The sequence below is a fragment of the Tenebrio molitor genome, chromosome 1, assembly GCF_963966145.1.
Source record: "Tenebrio molitor chromosome 1, icTenMoli1.1, whole genome shotgun sequence".
Lineage (NCBI taxonomy): Eukaryota > Metazoa > Arthropoda > Insecta > Coleoptera > Tenebrionidae > Tenebrio > Tenebrio molitor.
Window position 1 is genome coordinate 29,609,167 of NC_091046.1, and position 17,714 is coordinate 29,626,880.

Sequence of the window (17,714 nt, forward strand, 5' to 3'; positions counted from 1 at the left end):
CTGACTGATTACGACTGATTACTGACTCCTTTTTTCACCATTACTGACCGGTTGAATTGTACGCGGATAGTCGCTCACTTTCCAACCTTTAAGGGGTTCGAAAAGTTGTACAGTTGCGGCCGTTGAAAACTCAGACACTTTGACAACGCCAAACTTTTAGCTTTGTAAATGGTATTGAAAGTGACGTTTCTCAAAATGTCACTCAAACATTATCCACATTAATTTCTCTCGCAATGGCTCTTATACTCACACCGTCCCTCAGTCAAGCACATTTTTGCAAATCAGATAATTGCGGTATTTCAAAAGTTACGCGCGATTCTGACCTAATATGTCAAATACCGACACTGACTTTATAATCCTTGATGAAAATCCTGTTTACGCTAATCAAATTTCGGAATTCATACAGAGTGTTTAAATCTTTCCTGTCTGAGATTTCAACGGCCGCAACTGTACGTTACTAACTGATTGTGAATAATAGTAGATTACATACCGAGGTGGAAAGTGTTTCATTCCTGTCGAGAGCTAAGATAGTTTACCAAGGCGTAGCCGAGGTGAACTAATGCTCGAGACAGGAAGGAAACACCTTCCCACCGAAGTTTGTATACTATTTTATTCGGAATCATTACATTTTTAGCAAATAAACAATTAATTTGATGCAATTTCATTTCTACCGTTTTTCGACAATTCGTATACGCCACTGGAAAAACGTCATAACAGGGTGGAAAGTGGACTATTACTGACCGAGAGAGGGAAGTAAAGATAAAAAGGAATGGTTAACTTTCCGCACTCATATAAGGTTAGGAATGTGCATATTACAATACGATTCCGAATAAAATAAATAACTAACGAGTGTTCAACTGAATAGTTCATTAAGTTGGCTATGGCTTTTTGATGAAAGAAAATAGAGCGAAAAAGGGAGGATGAAATGATACCTTCTTTGACAGTTGAGAGATGTCATTTGTGTTTTGCGAGTGTAACGTCTTTTTTTGAATTTAGTTTCATCTGTGGAATAAATTAACTGAGCGTATTTTATGAATCTATAAGATACGTTGCTATTGACGACGTGTCTTATAGAGAAAAGCGTATTTTATGAAAAACATAAGGTGTGAGCTCAAATGCACCATGGAAACAGTATAAGATGTTAGTGTTAGAAAAAATCTTAAAGACAACGCGTGTTTTATAGTTTAAAAATCTCGATCTATTAAATCCTCGCTCCCTGCCGTCGCTCTGATTTAAACTACGATCTCGATTTTTAAATCGTCTATACAACACTTGTTGTCTTAAACTATTATTATAGCCACGACCTGCTAGATAGTCAGAGTGTCTATAGCGGCCTGGGCGTAGACCGAAAAATCCTATTGTTCTCATGATTCTGACATGCTATCAAATCAAATCTGTGACAACGTCATGTGCATCGTGACAATTTAGACATGCAGTCCACACTCCACACACATGTATCTGCATGATGCAAGCAGTCATGCGTAGTTGTCCAGTGATAAATGATAAGTACTTTACTTTAATAAATTGTAATTACAGTTTGGATATTCTAAATTGGCAGAAGCAAGATGTTGCGCACTGGTTCGGTTGTGCGGGAGGGACAAAGTTTCGGCGCCGCGTTTTTTGAAAATATCTTGGTCAATGGCGAGTGCAAATTCATAGAATAATAATTTGTCCAAAATTATATAGGTAATTACATTCAAAACTGTACAAAACTTAAAATATACTTTCCACTCATTTCCACCAAAATGGCACGGATTAATTAAGCAAATATAATTGTTTTGTTATGGACCCATCTTTATCTGAAATGACCCGCTTAGGAGTACCTACTGTACCTACTGCAAATCCAAGATTGAGATTATAATTTTAATATTATTCCAGAAATATTGGGTGATTCAAAATGATTGTGGCCAAGTATGGCAATTATGTACGAAAATTTATGTGGCAACTGTGTGGATGAGGTAGAGTTGTCATTTGAATGACATTTCATAAGCGTGCATTTGATCTTTTTGATATCATTACACATTGATTTGACAGTTTTCAAAATTGCGCGACTATGAACTGTCAAAGAAATATTAACTCTACCCTACCCACATAGTTGCCACATAAATTTTCGTACATAGTTGCCATACTTGGCCACAATCATTTTGAATCACCCAATAGGTTTACAACTAACGGAACATACTTATTTATAGGGCAGTTCTGGGTAAATTCGTATTAACTAAATTAATGACGGAATTGACAACAATGCGAATATTTAAAAACGAAATGTCATATGACAGGACCTGACGCCAATCTAACAAAAAAATATCGCGGCCTCCTGCGTGTTTAAAATTATCGTGGCCGGCATATATGTGAACTATTAATTATGTTACCATGTGAACAAACAGTTCACAGTAAAGTTTACCTAAATAATTAATTAATCATTCTTCTATGATTAGCCAACATAAAATTGTTGTAACTTATAAACTATGGACTTAAAGAAAAAAATTCTTGTGAAATTTTTATCAAATGAAACTCGTGGTGAATGGCTGATACGCGAGTTCTGGAGACACTCTGTATACCATAAAAGAAACAATAATTTTTCGTAAGCCTTTGGCCTAAATTGATATTACATCCGGTTGCCAAGTGGTTGCGGCCAACTGAGAAATGGCAACCCAAACTTTTCAAGTTCTTTACACATCTCTCTTTGAAATGAATTATAATTTATGTAAAAAACAAGTGAACGAAACTGTTTGGAAAAAAATAATTAATTTAATTTTAATTAAAAAATACTTGCGGCCATATTTTGATAGGCAACCCTGCAGAAACATATTTCTCTATTCATAATTATCTATAATAATGGTATTTTGATTAAAAAACAGATGAACGTAAAAATCGAGCAGTGGGATCTTAGACTATGACAGTTTCTTTCCGGATAAGACCCGCTTCACTGATTTTTAGTGTTATTTTAATTTGTGGAGTTTGTTTTTGCCTTGGAGCTGAAAGCGGAATGTCTTTTCTCCATTGTAAGGTTGAACTGCTGGAGGCGCATAGTCAAGCGAGTGAGTTTCGTTCGACTGTCGTTGTTCTGGTGCAACCAAGTATGGGCTTTCTTGTCTGCTCGTATCGTGAAGACTGAGTTTTCCAGGTATACATGAAATCGTTTCTTGGTTCATACGGTGGCTAAACATTATTTTTGACTGTATTTGACAACCGACAACTCTATTAGAGATTAGAGGATTTAAATTTGTTTCTTTGACGACAGCAATATTTTAATGATCACTTCCAATTGACCTACGATAGTCATAGCTTACTTGATTTTTTTTTTTCATCATCATCAACAAACATAGCAAATCATTAGGTAATTAACAAACATTATGCCGTGTGATCTCTGAAATTCCTTATTTCTGGCTGTAATAATTAAAAGAAATCACAAAAAAATCGTTAAAATCCAAAGAACTGCGAGTATTTCTCCCGACCAAACCAAAATAATTATACTAAGAAACTTACACCACATGCAAAAATTGTGATTAAAGAAGAAATTAACGAAAACTGCCGAAGATACCACATTGGCTTACTTCAGTACAGGGTGAATTTGAAATGCATCACATATTGTGATGCATTTCATATTCACCAAATGTAAACCATATTAGTTTTAGCAAGTGAATAAATCGAAAATGTGGTTAAACATTTTAAATTCATAAAGTCCAATTTAACTTAATTCCATCTCGAACGAGACGCTTCTAAAAGTTCTAATAAGTCGAAACATGAATATCCGCAAAAACGCTTTCAAAACAGCGAGCGATAAAACCTTGCTATGAATGAAATAGCCGAAATAGCTATTTGTGTATAAAGAGCGCAAAATGATTGCCGATTGAGAGAGGCATTCTCTCGAAATTGGCAATGAATTTTACGCTAACGTTACACACAAGATTTTTTCTACAATCGCACAGCTTGCGCAATTTTTGGTGTCTCAAAATTCGCGAATTCCGAATTCAGAGCGTGGTGGGGAAGGACCCAGTGGAGCTCGAAAAATACTTAGAAAAAAAAATTCGCTCTTACTGAAGAAGATAGGTATAAGCACTTTAATTTTGTTCAATACATAGCAACCTTCATATTCACAGCCACAAAATACTATTCTAGCTACGTTGCCGTTCCATTTTTAAGAAAAATTACAAAAATTGAAGATTTTTTACTCCGAAGTAAAGCTATCCTTCAAAAAATTGTTTTACGTTATTATTTTCCACAATCATCTACACCATAAATAACAATAAACACTGAACTTTTCAGCCTGCATTTGAAGAAAACGCACTTCCAAGAGTGCACCTTCAAACCAATGTATCTTTGTGGGGGGAGTGCCGATTTTTTTTTTATTTCCATATTTGGACTACTGAAGTGATCCCCTACAACACTCTGAATCATTAATTCGGAATTCGCGAATTTTGATACACCCTGTATTTTTTTTTTTAATCAAACGATAATTGAATATAAAAGTATTCTATTAGCTATTCGCCGTTTTCTGCACATAATTCAACCCTACATCGAAGTTTAAGCTTCTGAACACCCATGCGTGATACATGAGTGTTGGGAATTTTTTTTTTGTAACAAAAACCGGTCTAACACTGGATTAAATAAATTGTTTGTTCTAAAGACAACATTTTGAAAAAAGTAATAAGTTGTTTGTCAAAAAAGGAGGCCAATTGTAATTTTAAAATTAATTGCAAGTCCAAATTTTAACAGAAAATGTTAATTTAAGAATGCAGTATATCAATACTGAGATTTTAATAACGGAAATGGAGGTTTCAAATGAAGGAAAAAATGTTATTCCTTTGAAGTTTTTGCGTAAAATCAAAAAATTTTTTTTCCTCTTGTGAACCCAATCCGGGGACATACGGTATATTACTTAAAATCAATTATTCTTTTTTTTTCTCTAATTGTAAAGATGTTTTTGTAATTTGCCTCCATTTTGATTCTCTAATAGACATATTAACGAACGCGACGTCATCATCTGCGATGTCATTATAGCCATTAATTCACGGAACATTTTGCGAAAATTTTTGGGTTGACAAAGCTTGATGCGGAATTATCTTGTCCTGAATGTCAGTTTAAATTAGAAAATGTGTCAAGAACAGTAAGTGTCCAGTGGAAAAATTTGATCGTATTTTTAGCAATTTGACGTATTTCAAGGCGCGTACATGCAAGATGATCTTGATTATCTTCCATATTCGTGTTTTGTAACAGAATTTGGATAAAACAAAAGGCGACGATATCAAATTTTTACTTTTAATTTTCCTCCACCACCCAGCGCGGCGGCACGACAATTTTGCCGGAGTACATACACTGTTACGGATATTACTACATATCAAGTAATAGTGCAGTGCTAATCAAATAATTACCAACGTCTCGCCTCCACATTTTGACTTTGTTGTGTTTTATTATGTTCTGTGTCAATGTTAAAGAACTTCCTCGCGATATGACATGAGTATAATAATAATTAGGGCTCGGATTTTAGGCAATTAAAAAGTCGGAAATAGGTGCCTAAAATAATTCCTTAAACTATTGCAAATAGTCCCTTAAAAACTGAAAATAAGCCACATTAGGTCCTTAAAGTTGTGGTTAATTAAATTAAAAAATGGATTTTCAGTACACCCAACAAGATATTAATTTACTAATTATTCTTTATTAATTAATATATCTACCTACAAGTTTGTTAGTTATATACTCGTATTCCATTGCATACAGTATATTGCTTTAAATTTTCTGTTCTAAAACATTGTCTGTTATCCATCAAAATGGACTTCTTCCTACCTCGCAAGAGGTAATGGGCGCAAATTTGTAATTAATTTCTTCCATTTCGGTTTCACCAACAAGTGTCACCAACTGCATTTAATATGCAAATTAGAAAAATTTGCATAAAAAAACTCGTTTTATAAAACTTAAGAGTGCTCGTCATTTACAGACACTCCTGCCTGCCGCAGTCGTGCTGCAAGTCTGACTCGTGTCTTAATATTAAGTTTTATAAAACTCATGCTTTAATATTATTATTATATTATTATCTACTTTGCGTTACTAGTAGGCTCATTATTATATCGAAAACAGTTTAATAATGGATCATATTATTAAACTGTTTTTAGTAAATTTTAGGTTTATTATATTGGCAACATTAGCCGTTTCACGTCAGGCGTCAAGGTAAAGTGTGAAGCTAACAAGTAAATTTAGTAAATAATTAAATATAACATTTAACACACGAATAACAGATATTATTGAATGTGCTTCACGGATACTAGATTATTTTCAGATTTAAATACAAGTCGTCAATGTCTGTCACAAACCCACGCAAAAGTCCCTAGTTTAGTCTATATGAAAACTTGAGCAGCCCAAATTTCAGGAATCAGTGAAGCAAAGTAGATCAAATAGTATATTGCACTCGTTTAATACGACGTATTATCATTCCATTAAAGAACTTCTCGCTACGCTCGCCGTACTTTAAATACATTCGCACACAGAGAACAGTTTATTTCAAATAAATAAAATTAATTATTCATCAATAAATGATTTCTTTACCGGCGGCGAATTAAACTTTTATTTATAGGAACTAAACCATTTAATTGCATTACGTTTGCTATTGACCACAAACGCTTAATTACAAATTTGGAGTTTTGCTTATTTGGAGTCACTTAAATTTGTTTGTGAGAATTAAAACATTGCGAACAAATTTCGATAGTTTTATTAGCCTCCAGTTGGCTTTACTGCGCACAACAAATGTATATTTTAATTTTCTTACCTTCTTTATTTATAAGAAGTTACAATTTATTTCTAGAAACTGCAAGTTTATTAGCATGTACTCTAGCTTTACAGTTGCAGCAAAATGTGTGGATAGAACGTTCTATAGTTGTTTATTTCAGAGTATCAAAATAGTCTTCTGAAAAATTAATTATCGGCTGTTAGTTGTGAAGGATTTATTAATGGCAAATTTATTGTTTATTCCTGAAATTTACATATTTTATCTATAGGTGGTATGTAGGTACATATTTGGAAATTAAAAAAATATATTTTGCAAATATTTTTTTATTTAAGAAATACTTACGAACTGGTTTATGTATACATGGTAACATTGCAGTTCTAACTAAACTACTTAACTAACTATTCTAACTAGACTACTTAACTAAATTACGAACGGAAAAGCTTATAAAATTGCCGAAAAACCTTTACTGAATAATTTTTGCAATCATATGTGTTCCATCAATTCCTATATGAATGGATCGAGGAATAATTAAATGTTGTGGATTAAGTTTTATAATTCTTTTTCTATTTTGTTTAGTTGAAATCTCGATTTCAAATGCTGCCATGTGACTGTTAAAACCCACAGTGACACAACTGTCATAAACAATGTAAACGCTACCGCTCCAGTCTGTGACAACATTTCGAATTACACCAAAAATTGGTTCACTTACGTCATTTGTTTTATCGTGAAAAGCATAACCGATCTTATAGAATATTCCATTAATTTTAGCCCAACTAACTACATACAAGTCACTGATGCAGTCTGTAGGAAATGCATCGTTTAAGTTATAATTCTGTAAAGTACCAAGGAATTTGCCAGTTTCAAACGAATTTTCGATTCCCTTATTACTCAAAAGTCTATATGCCAATCGCAATTGTAACTTTAGTGATAACGTATATGGCAAATTTATTCTAGAGTTAACAATGTGGGCATTAACTTTCGACAATTTATGCATAGCCTCATAACGAATGGACGATAGATGTTTTAGAGGACCAACACATAGCATAGTTGAAGGATAGTGAACTAAAAAATGATACTTGGGTTTCAAGCCTTCTTGGAATAATTCTTGATAAAGACTGTTATGCTCGGCAATTAAACATTTTAAAAGGCTCAAATTAGAAGTTGTAATTGCAGGACTCGTAATTATGTCGACTATATCATATAACAACAAATATAGCCTCCAATGTTCGTCTCCTTCTGGTATTTTGTCACCTATTATTATTCCAAAGTAAGTTACAAGAGCAGCCATTTCTGAAGCCGACATTATTAAACAACCCTTAGTTAGATGATGGTCAGAAATGGCTGGTATAGGATTGCCTATGTCAACATTGCTGTTATATTGGAAGTATTTCAATCGGTGATTTAAGCAATTTAGTGAGATATATTTTTTTGATATAAGTTGTTTTATAATTTTCGCCATATCATATCTACAAATACCCTCATAAATGTCATGCATTAAGTCAAATGTGATATTTTCAACATTGTGATAGTTTTTTAAACTGTTAAAAATACAGGAACCTTGAACCCCAAATTCTTTGTTAACGACGTCAAGCTTATAATTTTGTTGATTCCTCAAAGTGGAATAATTTTCAAAAATGGCCACCTGAGTTTCAGCTTTGCTGCTTCGACATTTACGACAAAAATAATGGCTGCTAAAAGATTCAGTAAATCCGAGCAAAGAGTTAAGTCCCAGATTATCTCCTAATACAGCAAACAAACAAAAGTAAACTCGCAAATTACCTTCTGGAAGTTGTAAAGTAACACCATTCGATTCTAGAAACTGTAATTCCTCAAGTAATGAATTAAATGCCTTTCTATTTCCAAACATTGACCTATCAGAGCTGTACATTAATTGACAAAGAAAAATATTATTTAACGTTGAAGAAAAAGAAGGTGGAATGCCAGCAATTGTATAGTATAAGGCACCTATTTTATGTATACCAGCTTTAGAACCTAAAGGATTATTCGATTCAAAATCGTCATAGTACAGTAAAATCGGCAAAACAATTTTTTCACCAAAAGTGTGTTGTAGATTTTTCCACAAGCTCCCACAAAAAATGCTAGACAATTCCTGATCCTTATTTGATTCACTGACAATAAATGATTGAATGACGGTAAAAACGCCAGGAAGTTCCAAAAATTTTTTTAAGCATTTTCGCATAGGAATTACTTGCGCCTCACATTTTCTTGAGCTCATGATAATTGTATTTTCCGGATTTCTACGACTGTCCGGCATTTCACCAATAACAACAGACTTTGGCTGTATTAGGTATTTTTCAGATTCCATGTATTTAAAACGTTTATATTCTGTTTTAAAGTTTTCAAATACACTGAAGTTAAATATCGGCTGTATTATTCCATGAAGGTTGGAATCCAAGGCTTTTGTTAACTCAATCTTAATATAGTTTAGTATGTCATCAATTAATTCAGAACTATGCGAGATTATCTCCTGGACAAGATTTCTTGTTATGGAGGGATTACAATATAAGGATCCAATAAATTTTAAGAGACATCGAGTCAGATCTGTGTCTGTAAGTTGAACTGGTATATCTTTAGTGTTTATTTCATCAAAATCAGAAATGGCAGCATTATCATCTTTGTCATTTTGAGATACATTACTTCGATTACTTAAGTCACTGTCCACGCAAACGTTCCTTGTCTTAATATGGTTTGAGGCTACAACCAAATGATTACTGCTGTTCATATGTTTCTTCAAACTGAATACATTGGAAAATTTACGTAAACAATATTGATAACCACATAAATAATTTTGCTGCAAAGGATGTTGTACTTTCAGATGAAAAATAAAAATATTGCATTTCAAAAAGGTTTTTCGACATAAAGTGCAACGTAACATTGTGATCCTATACTGATTTTTGATTTTTAATTTGATTGTGGAGTTGGAAGATCTGGGGCAGTTTTTTATCACTTTTTAAATGAATATCGTAAATGATCCACTGGATAAGAAACCATATATGTTCAGCCTCCAACGGATATTGTAAGTCAAAAACTATAAAAGACTTGAAACATACGTCAACGGCTTTCAGCAGAGTTGGCACTGTATATAAAGTGTCATGGATGTAGAGATGAACAGTCTGGATGTCGTAAAATGTTGGGCCGACGATGATGATGTATGGTTGGACGGTCATCCCAAAGCTGGCCATTTTAGTCCTTTTCGCCTCAATGGCATCGTGAATGTTACTTGGAGCCTGCAATTGCTATTACTAATATACTTGTTTCAATATAAACAGAATGATATACCTTAACGTGAAGAATGAAACCCTCCTGAGATTCTGCCACCGTAGGTTTCCAATAAGTTTTTCCTCCTTTCTTTACCACTTTGCTAGCATTGTTCGAAACTGTTTCGAACAACACTAAAAACTTAATGACATCTTCGGAATCTACAGAAATCATATCGCACTTTATTTATATAGAACGCGCCAAGATAATTATGAATTACCCTTTTTAAGCTTTCCGCCATTCAGCAATTCAAACAGTATGCCGTTGGTCGGCTTCTTGTTTTTTGATACTTCTAACACGCTTTCAAATGTTGATGGCCAATGTTCGAAAAGCATGCAAACTTTGTCTTTATATAGTTCTTCGAAATCACTTTCTATCTGAAAAAAACAAGGGAACCTAATTATGAAAACGTGTGCAGGGGTGCCCCATAATTATTCGTTTAAAAAATTTCAACGTTAGGTTTTGTTGCGCAAACTTGTGAAATAATGGGTTCCCTACCAGTTATTTTATAATTTAAAGCATTACCAGTAAATATCCCGTGGATAATTTTAAAATAGGCCAGTCGTCATAAATCGATGATATCGTAATGGGGTCGTTATTGGAGTTAGGAGAAGAAAACTTTTTTCTTAGTTGGAATGATTTTTTCCAGTGCGCTAAAACACTTTCAAATGGCTCGCAATTGTTTTTGAGCCAATCTGCGCTTCTCATTACATCATCCAAATCTACAATGTAATTCGTTTTATAAATATACCTAGATAATGTTACCCCATTTCCACTCATTATGGTATAAGCCCCTTCCCCACGCGGAAATGGGGGTACCTAATATGCATAGGTCTACATACCAACATGAGATTCATCTCCACTTCCTCCATTATCGTCTTCAGAGGTATCCTTTTTGGATAGCATTTTGCATTTTCTTAAAAATTGTAACATGTTTCGATTTTTGTCTACCAGTTTACCTCTTGCTATGCCAGCTGTATTGGTTTTGGAGTACCTTTTAGGAACTGGAGCAGAAAAGTACACTTCTTTGCATTCTTTTGGAAATAAATCCACTATCGCATTGGCGACTTGTGACAATATGTCATTCGTGAGGCGGACGCTGGTGGAGAAAAATAATCATTGTAACACACCCACTGTTTACCACTTACGTAATTATAAGTACTAACTTTATATCGATATCAAAAAAGTTACAGATGACTATGTTCGTTAAATACCCTTGGCACTTAGGACTCAACCCTCTGTCATTGTATGACGCCATTATGGCTTGGCCAGTAACAGTTTTAGCAAGTAATTTCTTTAGGTCAAAATCCACCATGCACTGATGGAAAGTATTATCTCCAAGCTTCATTTTTTTAGGGAGAGGTTGATCTGATTGTTCATGTTCATTATTACTTTCTAGTATTAATATCTCAGCATTCAATATTGTGTTCGGGAGAGGTTGATTTGTTGCCGATTGAACATTTTCGGTATCGTTGTCAAATTCTATTTCAGCGTTCAATCTGTCATTGACATACTCGTAACTGTTTGCAGATAAATTTGATGTTGATGGTATGGTGATGGTGGAAACTTCTGAATCTGTAATGTCAGGTGTATCCTCTGACGGTCGCTGATAATCGCCCTGTTGAACAGGAACGTATTATTCTATGGTGCACGTGATCATGTGATTCACAAGAAAGATAAACACACAAAAATAGTAAGCATAATAAGTATACTCATTTAAACCAAAAAAATTAAACGAAATAAGCTTACATGTAACGGTTGTGCATTATGTATATTATGATGCCAATGTCTCTTTATTCTTAATCGTTCACCTATTGACGGTACAATTGTCGAAAATAATTCATCATTTCCTGTTAGTTGTTCCAACTCCTCTAGAGTAATTTGGTTTTCTACAATGAACATTTTTTATAATAATAAATTTTTCATTAATAATGCTACGAGGTATCTACATATTTTCACATTTACTTAGTTCCTATATACAGAACATTCACACAGAAAGTGCATAAGGATAGATAAAGAGAGAATGATTAGTTCTTTATATTGAAAGTAACAACTGTGCAAATAGACTCACTAATATACAATAACCATCAAAATTTTATAGAATATTATTGATGAGATAAAGAAGGAGAATTGATTATTCAATCCAGTATTTTTTTAATTCATAAATTTAGAAATTTAGAATGAGGTAATGTGTGTAATTAATACTTATTTATGTATGGTAAGATTACTCAATAATGGACCCAGTTATTTCAAAAAGTTTGCGACAATTAGTGGAAGTAACCAAGTGGATATTTAATTTTTGGCAGAAATTAACTCTAATAAAATAAAATCTCACATGCTTAGCTTGGGGTTAACCATGTTTTAAAAGAGTGTGGAAATTACCCAGTTTAGTGACATTATGGAACAATTAGATATTTTGTTTATTTATTCTTAAAAAATTTCAAAAACTTTTGAACATGCAATGACCATTATAAAAATTGGATAACTTAGTCCTCAGAAATTAATATCAACAATGCGCGCCAAATTACACCCTGAACCTACATTTTTAGATAACTTCTGTGGCGCGAACGCCATAGTGCACAGACTTAGAGCGAGGAACAAAAATATGAAATTCATCTGTAGGAACGGGATGGGTGAGAACTGATAAGTGATAACTCTATCAGGATCAGGTGGTTACAAGCTGCTGCCCATTACTAAAGCTAAAAACGTGAAAATATGATAAAAATACTAAAATCCATTAGCCTTTGTGATTTATTCTATTTTAATTTAGTACTGCCTTAGAAACAATCCTGCTGCAGGGTTCGATATGTAATGTTGCGCAATAATAGGTAAAAGTAGGTACTCACCTGTGAAGACTTGCACCAAATGTTCTAGGTTACACTTTTCAATAAGGAATCTAGCTAGGTCCCAATATTGCTTTTCCATTTTGATTATTTTTACTAAATTCCACAATTCACAAGAACACACACACATTAGACGTTGGCACAGTCGAAATGCCAATATGTTAAATGCATTGTCATCCTTACAAAAATTTACTACAAAAGCACGTTCGTCGATACCCGATATCGGAAGAACGTAATTCTATTCTTATGAATAAAATTTAATAATGGTAACTAAATTGTTCTTTCATTTATATCCTTTTTGATTTGTTTGAAACAAAATCATTCCTCAGCTCATTCCCATAAAAAAATGTTATTAAACGCAAACAAATGTCTTACAGCATTCAAACAAATCTTTTTGATTTTCTTCACACAAGGAAGTATTAGTTGTGTATAATAACGATATTGCAAATAAATGGTTTGGTTGCAGGAAATTGTCGTAATTTTTTCTCATTTCTTCTAAGGAGTAAAGCTGTGTTCCGTGTAAATTTTCTTAATATAGAGTAACAAATGGATGTGTGTGCAACTAAATCATACACCACAAGTAAAAACAGGAATGTTTATTAACGTAAAGCAGAAAATTTTTCTGTGTGCGTGTGATAACAAATCGTCTTATTAAACTTGTATAATATGTATATACAGTGTGGAATAAAATGATTTACATCTAGTTACCTTTGGAATTTTTGCACATGTAAATTTTCCTGTACCGCTCTACTTTTTTTTCGAAGTGCCGAACTATTATTTCTGTCAATAAATGTCATCAATCGAATTGACAATTGTTACAATTTACTAAATTGAATTAACAAACGTTGGTGGCCACTTTCAACACTAGCTGTGACTTGCTTTTGTTAGCTCCTTTTCAATTTCAATCTCAACTTTGCATTCATATCATCCCTTCGCAATAAATCAGTAAATCACATTTGGAATTTTGGAATATTTTGAGGTTAGGCTTTCTTTTTTTCGTAGAGCGGCATTTCGTATTTTTACAAGGGTAATGCAAAGGTAACTAGATGTAAATCATTTTATTCCACACTGTACTATAAAAGTAGAGTGAAAAAAAATCTAAAAACGAACTAAAATTAGAACTATTTTTTCAAAAAGTATTTTTTATTTTGGTGTGTGTGTGTGTGTGTGTGTGTGTGTGTGTACCTTTGAAAGTAATTTTTAACATTATAATTAATAATTAATTTTACAAATGTTGCAACTTTATTAAATCCGACACTTTTTCTCCAATCATAACACAAGGTGCATTTGGATGACCAGAAAGTGTAAAAGGAAAAATGCTTGCATCAGCCACTCTTAAATTTTTTATTCCATATACTTTAGTTTCGGAATTAACAACAGCACCTTTATGTCGATCTGGTCCCATCGGACAAGTTCCTACTGGATGAAATAAGTTTCCTGTAAAATATCTTAAAGCACAGTACCAGTAGCTTTTAGATAAGTAAGGTTTATCTTCGCAAGGAGGTATTTGCTGTTTCACAAGTGTCGCATTGATTCGTTTGAAAGCCTTTGTATCGGTTAAACTTAAAGCCAATTTAATTCCGTCATACAAGGTGTCAATATCTACATTATTCAAATCTGATAAAAATCTGGAGTCTAAGAGAGGATAATCAAAAGGATCTTTACTTTTCAACTTAACACTTCCTATTGATTTCGAATGTAATCCAATAATGTATAAAGCAAATGACTTTGCTCCATTTAGATTTTTCCAGACCTTTCTTGATACTAATCGTTTATGAAGAGTCTCAAAGAAACCGTCAGTTGGAAGCATCATAATTTCTAGATCCGGGTAGTTGGGTTCCTTTTCAAATTTTGTTTGATAAAATCCAATTCCATCATTATTATCTGGGTCTGTTAGTGATCCATATCCTTTTAAATATTCTTCGACATTTTCTTTAAGCGACTTTGATTCTTTTGTGTAATTAGAATCAAAATACAGGCCATAAAAGGCAGGATGATCTAATAATCTACAACCCACTTGTAAATCTTCCACAACTGGAATTCCAATGTTATCTAGATGTTCCGCGGGACCAATTCCCGAAAGCATAAGTAACTGTGGAGATGCAATAGCACCCGCTGAAAGAATTACTTCTTTCTTAATCTTGGCAATGTATGTTTGTCCTTGATGTTGAAATTGTACTCCATTCACGGTCTTATTACTTTCAAACATGGTTATTTTAGTAACGTAACTATTTGTTAATATTTTCAAATTGTGCCTATCTCTTACAGGTTTAATAAAGGCATTCCCGGCATGATTTCGTTTACCATGTTTTGTGTTAATTTGAACCAAGGAAGCACCTAATTGTTCTTTTCCATTATAATCAACAGTTTTATAGCCACGTTCTTCATTTGCGTGAAGCCAAATATTTTGTAGAGGATGCCTGGGAACGTGATACTCTACATTTAGATTTCCTCCGCTACCGTGATATTCAAAGTCAACAGTAATGTTACGATCGGTTTTGTCAAAATTTTCTGATATTTTAAAGTATGGCAACACTTCATTATAAGACCAGCCTGGATTTCCTTGTTCGGACCACTTATCAAAATCACGTTTATTCCCTCTTGCATAAACTAAACCATTTATTAGAGTTGATCCTCCTATTCCTTTACCACGTGGATAAAAACACTTTTTGTCTACTGCACCTTTAATGTTATAATTAAATTAAATAAGAAAAATAGTAATAATCACTGGTACCTAAACAAGCGGAAATTTGAGGTATACTTTCGTAAGCCCAGTTATAATCACTAAAATAGAAACTCCAAGCCATATTCGGAATATCATTAACTTCGGTGCCAAATAATCCAGCTTCTAATAGAAGGATATCCCAATTTTTAACTTTTGACAATCTGTTTGCAATTACTGAGCCTGTAGATCCCCCACCGATGATGATAAAATCAAACGTTCCATATTCTATAATATTGTTTTTTGCAAATTGTAATGAAAGTAGCACTTTTTTTAACGAAAAGTCGTAATGAAAGTAGTATTTTTTTTTCATAATTTGTTTCCATCTCATTGGAGATTATTATCAAAGGATACCTACTTTTTTTATTTTGCGTAATTCCTTTTAGGCCAAATTTCTCAACTTACAACAATATGCAAAAAAAAATTCGTGTACAACACGTTATAAAAGTCTCTTTTTTTTCACTCAATTGCAAACTGCAAATTCATGAAAAAAGTATGACTTTCATAACTACATATAACTATTTTAATATCGGCTTGGTGCATATTAGTTAAATACAATCATAAAATGGAATTACCTTTGATCTTAGTGTTTTCCATCGATTTATAATTTGAAGCATCTGTCGGAAGTTCATATTTTACTGATGCCTCTATTTGATCTTCTATTATAGTTTCATAATAGCTTACATTCTTAGCAGCACAAGAAATAATTACTCTACACGTAAAACATAAAATTGCAATAAATTTGTCGGCTTTCATTTTATGAATCGTTTCGTATAATGTTTCTCATTCTACTTATATCAGTTTCATTCTTTTCGGGTTTGATAATAATAATGTTTATGCAGATTAGTTGAAGTATTTTTTTTTAATTTTAAATTAACCAGAACATACAATAAACACACGACTGTCCTTTCATAATTGCTGTGGATACGTGTACCTACTGTAGATACATATATTATTATTTACCATAATTATTCCTTAGCGATAAATCTAATGGGCAAAATCTATTCATTCTTATTCTAAAAAAGTTATTACTTAATGTTTGTAAATATCGAACGATTAAATTAATTTGTGATCGAGTCATCCATGAATCTGAAATCGTAAGTCGTCACTTGAACTCCACGCTGCAATAAACACAGTGTGGAACACAGGTTAGGTCTTAACAATTGACATTTCATGTAAACTATTGCAACGGCGGTTAAAGTTAAACGAATTTAATTATATACCCAGGATTAGGATCTGACGAAGAATTGAAATTAACAACAAAATTAGATGTGGAGACTACAGTTATAAAAATTATATTATCAAAATTTTTGAAAACCAAATCAATTTAAAAAAAAGTCTTTAAGGGCCGATTGCACCAACGTGAGTTAAATTTAACTACAGGTTAAAATATACGAGAACATTGTTATAACAACAGGTAAGTAAAGCATTTTAACCTACAGTTAATTTTAACTGGCGTTGGTACAACCGGCCTTAAAACGACGTAACTTTGGATCCCACAATTAAGCATATTAATCGCAAAAGATATACGAATTCAAATCACAAATTAATTTGATCACTCGATACAAATACAGTCAGAATTTGAAGGTTGTGCAGATATTTTAACCTGAGGTAGTACGTTTTAAAAGAATACAAAATAGCCCAATTTGCCTTATACAAATGTTAATTGTTTACAAAAGAGAATTAAAGGAATCAATTTGTTTGGGAACCGCTGAAAATTTTCAAATTTGGCTGGCAGTTTTGACGTACGACCAACCTAAAGTGTCAAGTGTTTCTGACATTCTCAGTTATGATTGATTTTTATCGTTAAATTTTTTTTGGGTTTCCTCATGAATCTTTGGTAAAATTTGTAAAGTGATGATAAAATAGTGCCTGCAACTTATTCGGAAAACAACAAAGGTTTAAAAATCAAAGTAAAAAGATTGGAATTGCAATGCAAACTTCAGCACGACGTGCCCAACTCGATTCAGAATGCCTCTGTTTTGTCGAATTTCCTGAGCGGCATTTTGAACTCGCAGCTAAACTACAAATTGAAAAACTCCCAGGTGATTTGCAAGACGCCGAATGCAGTTAGGGACACGGAATTTCACGAGAGGCTAAATAACCCAGGACGATCCTTACCAATACGCATGCGTTAGTAACTCGG

General features: G+C 33.1%; 2 protein-coding genes and 1 long non-coding RNA gene across 3 annotated transcripts in view; all 3 read right to left on the bottom strand.

Moving 5' to 3' along the window:
- The window catches only part of LOC138122666 (uncharacterized), a 326,257-nt gene that overhangs the window by 290,782 nt on the left and 17,761 nt on the right, over positions 1–17,714 (bottom strand). The gene's annotated exons all lie outside the window — the stretch shown is intronic.
- Positions 7,039–13,463, bottom strand: LOC138135072 (uncharacterized). Its single transcript, XM_069053715.1, has 7 exons — positions 11,753–13,463; positions 11,170–11,621; positions 10,846–11,102; positions 10,529–10,725; positions 10,224–10,380; positions 10,025–10,164; positions 7,039–9,972 (listed from the first exon to the last, which is right to left on the bottom strand). Exons 1-7 carry the CDS (start codon positions 11,903–11,905, stop codon positions 9,628–9,630), a joined length of 1,701 nt encoding a protein of 566 aa, XP_068909816.1. The 5' UTR covers positions 11,906–13,463; the 3' UTR covers positions 7,039–9,627.
- Positions 14,008–16,361, bottom strand: LOC138141500 (glucose dehydrogenase [FAD, quinone]-like). The gene is made up of 3 exons (XM_069062221.1): positions 16,144–16,361; positions 15,581–15,796; positions 14,008–15,528 (listed from the first exon to the last, which is right to left on the bottom strand). Exons 1-3 carry the CDS (start codon positions 16,322–16,324, stop codon positions 14,072–14,074), a joined length of 1,854 nt encoding a protein of 617 aa, XP_068918322.1. The 5' UTR covers positions 16,325–16,361; the 3' UTR covers positions 14,008–14,071.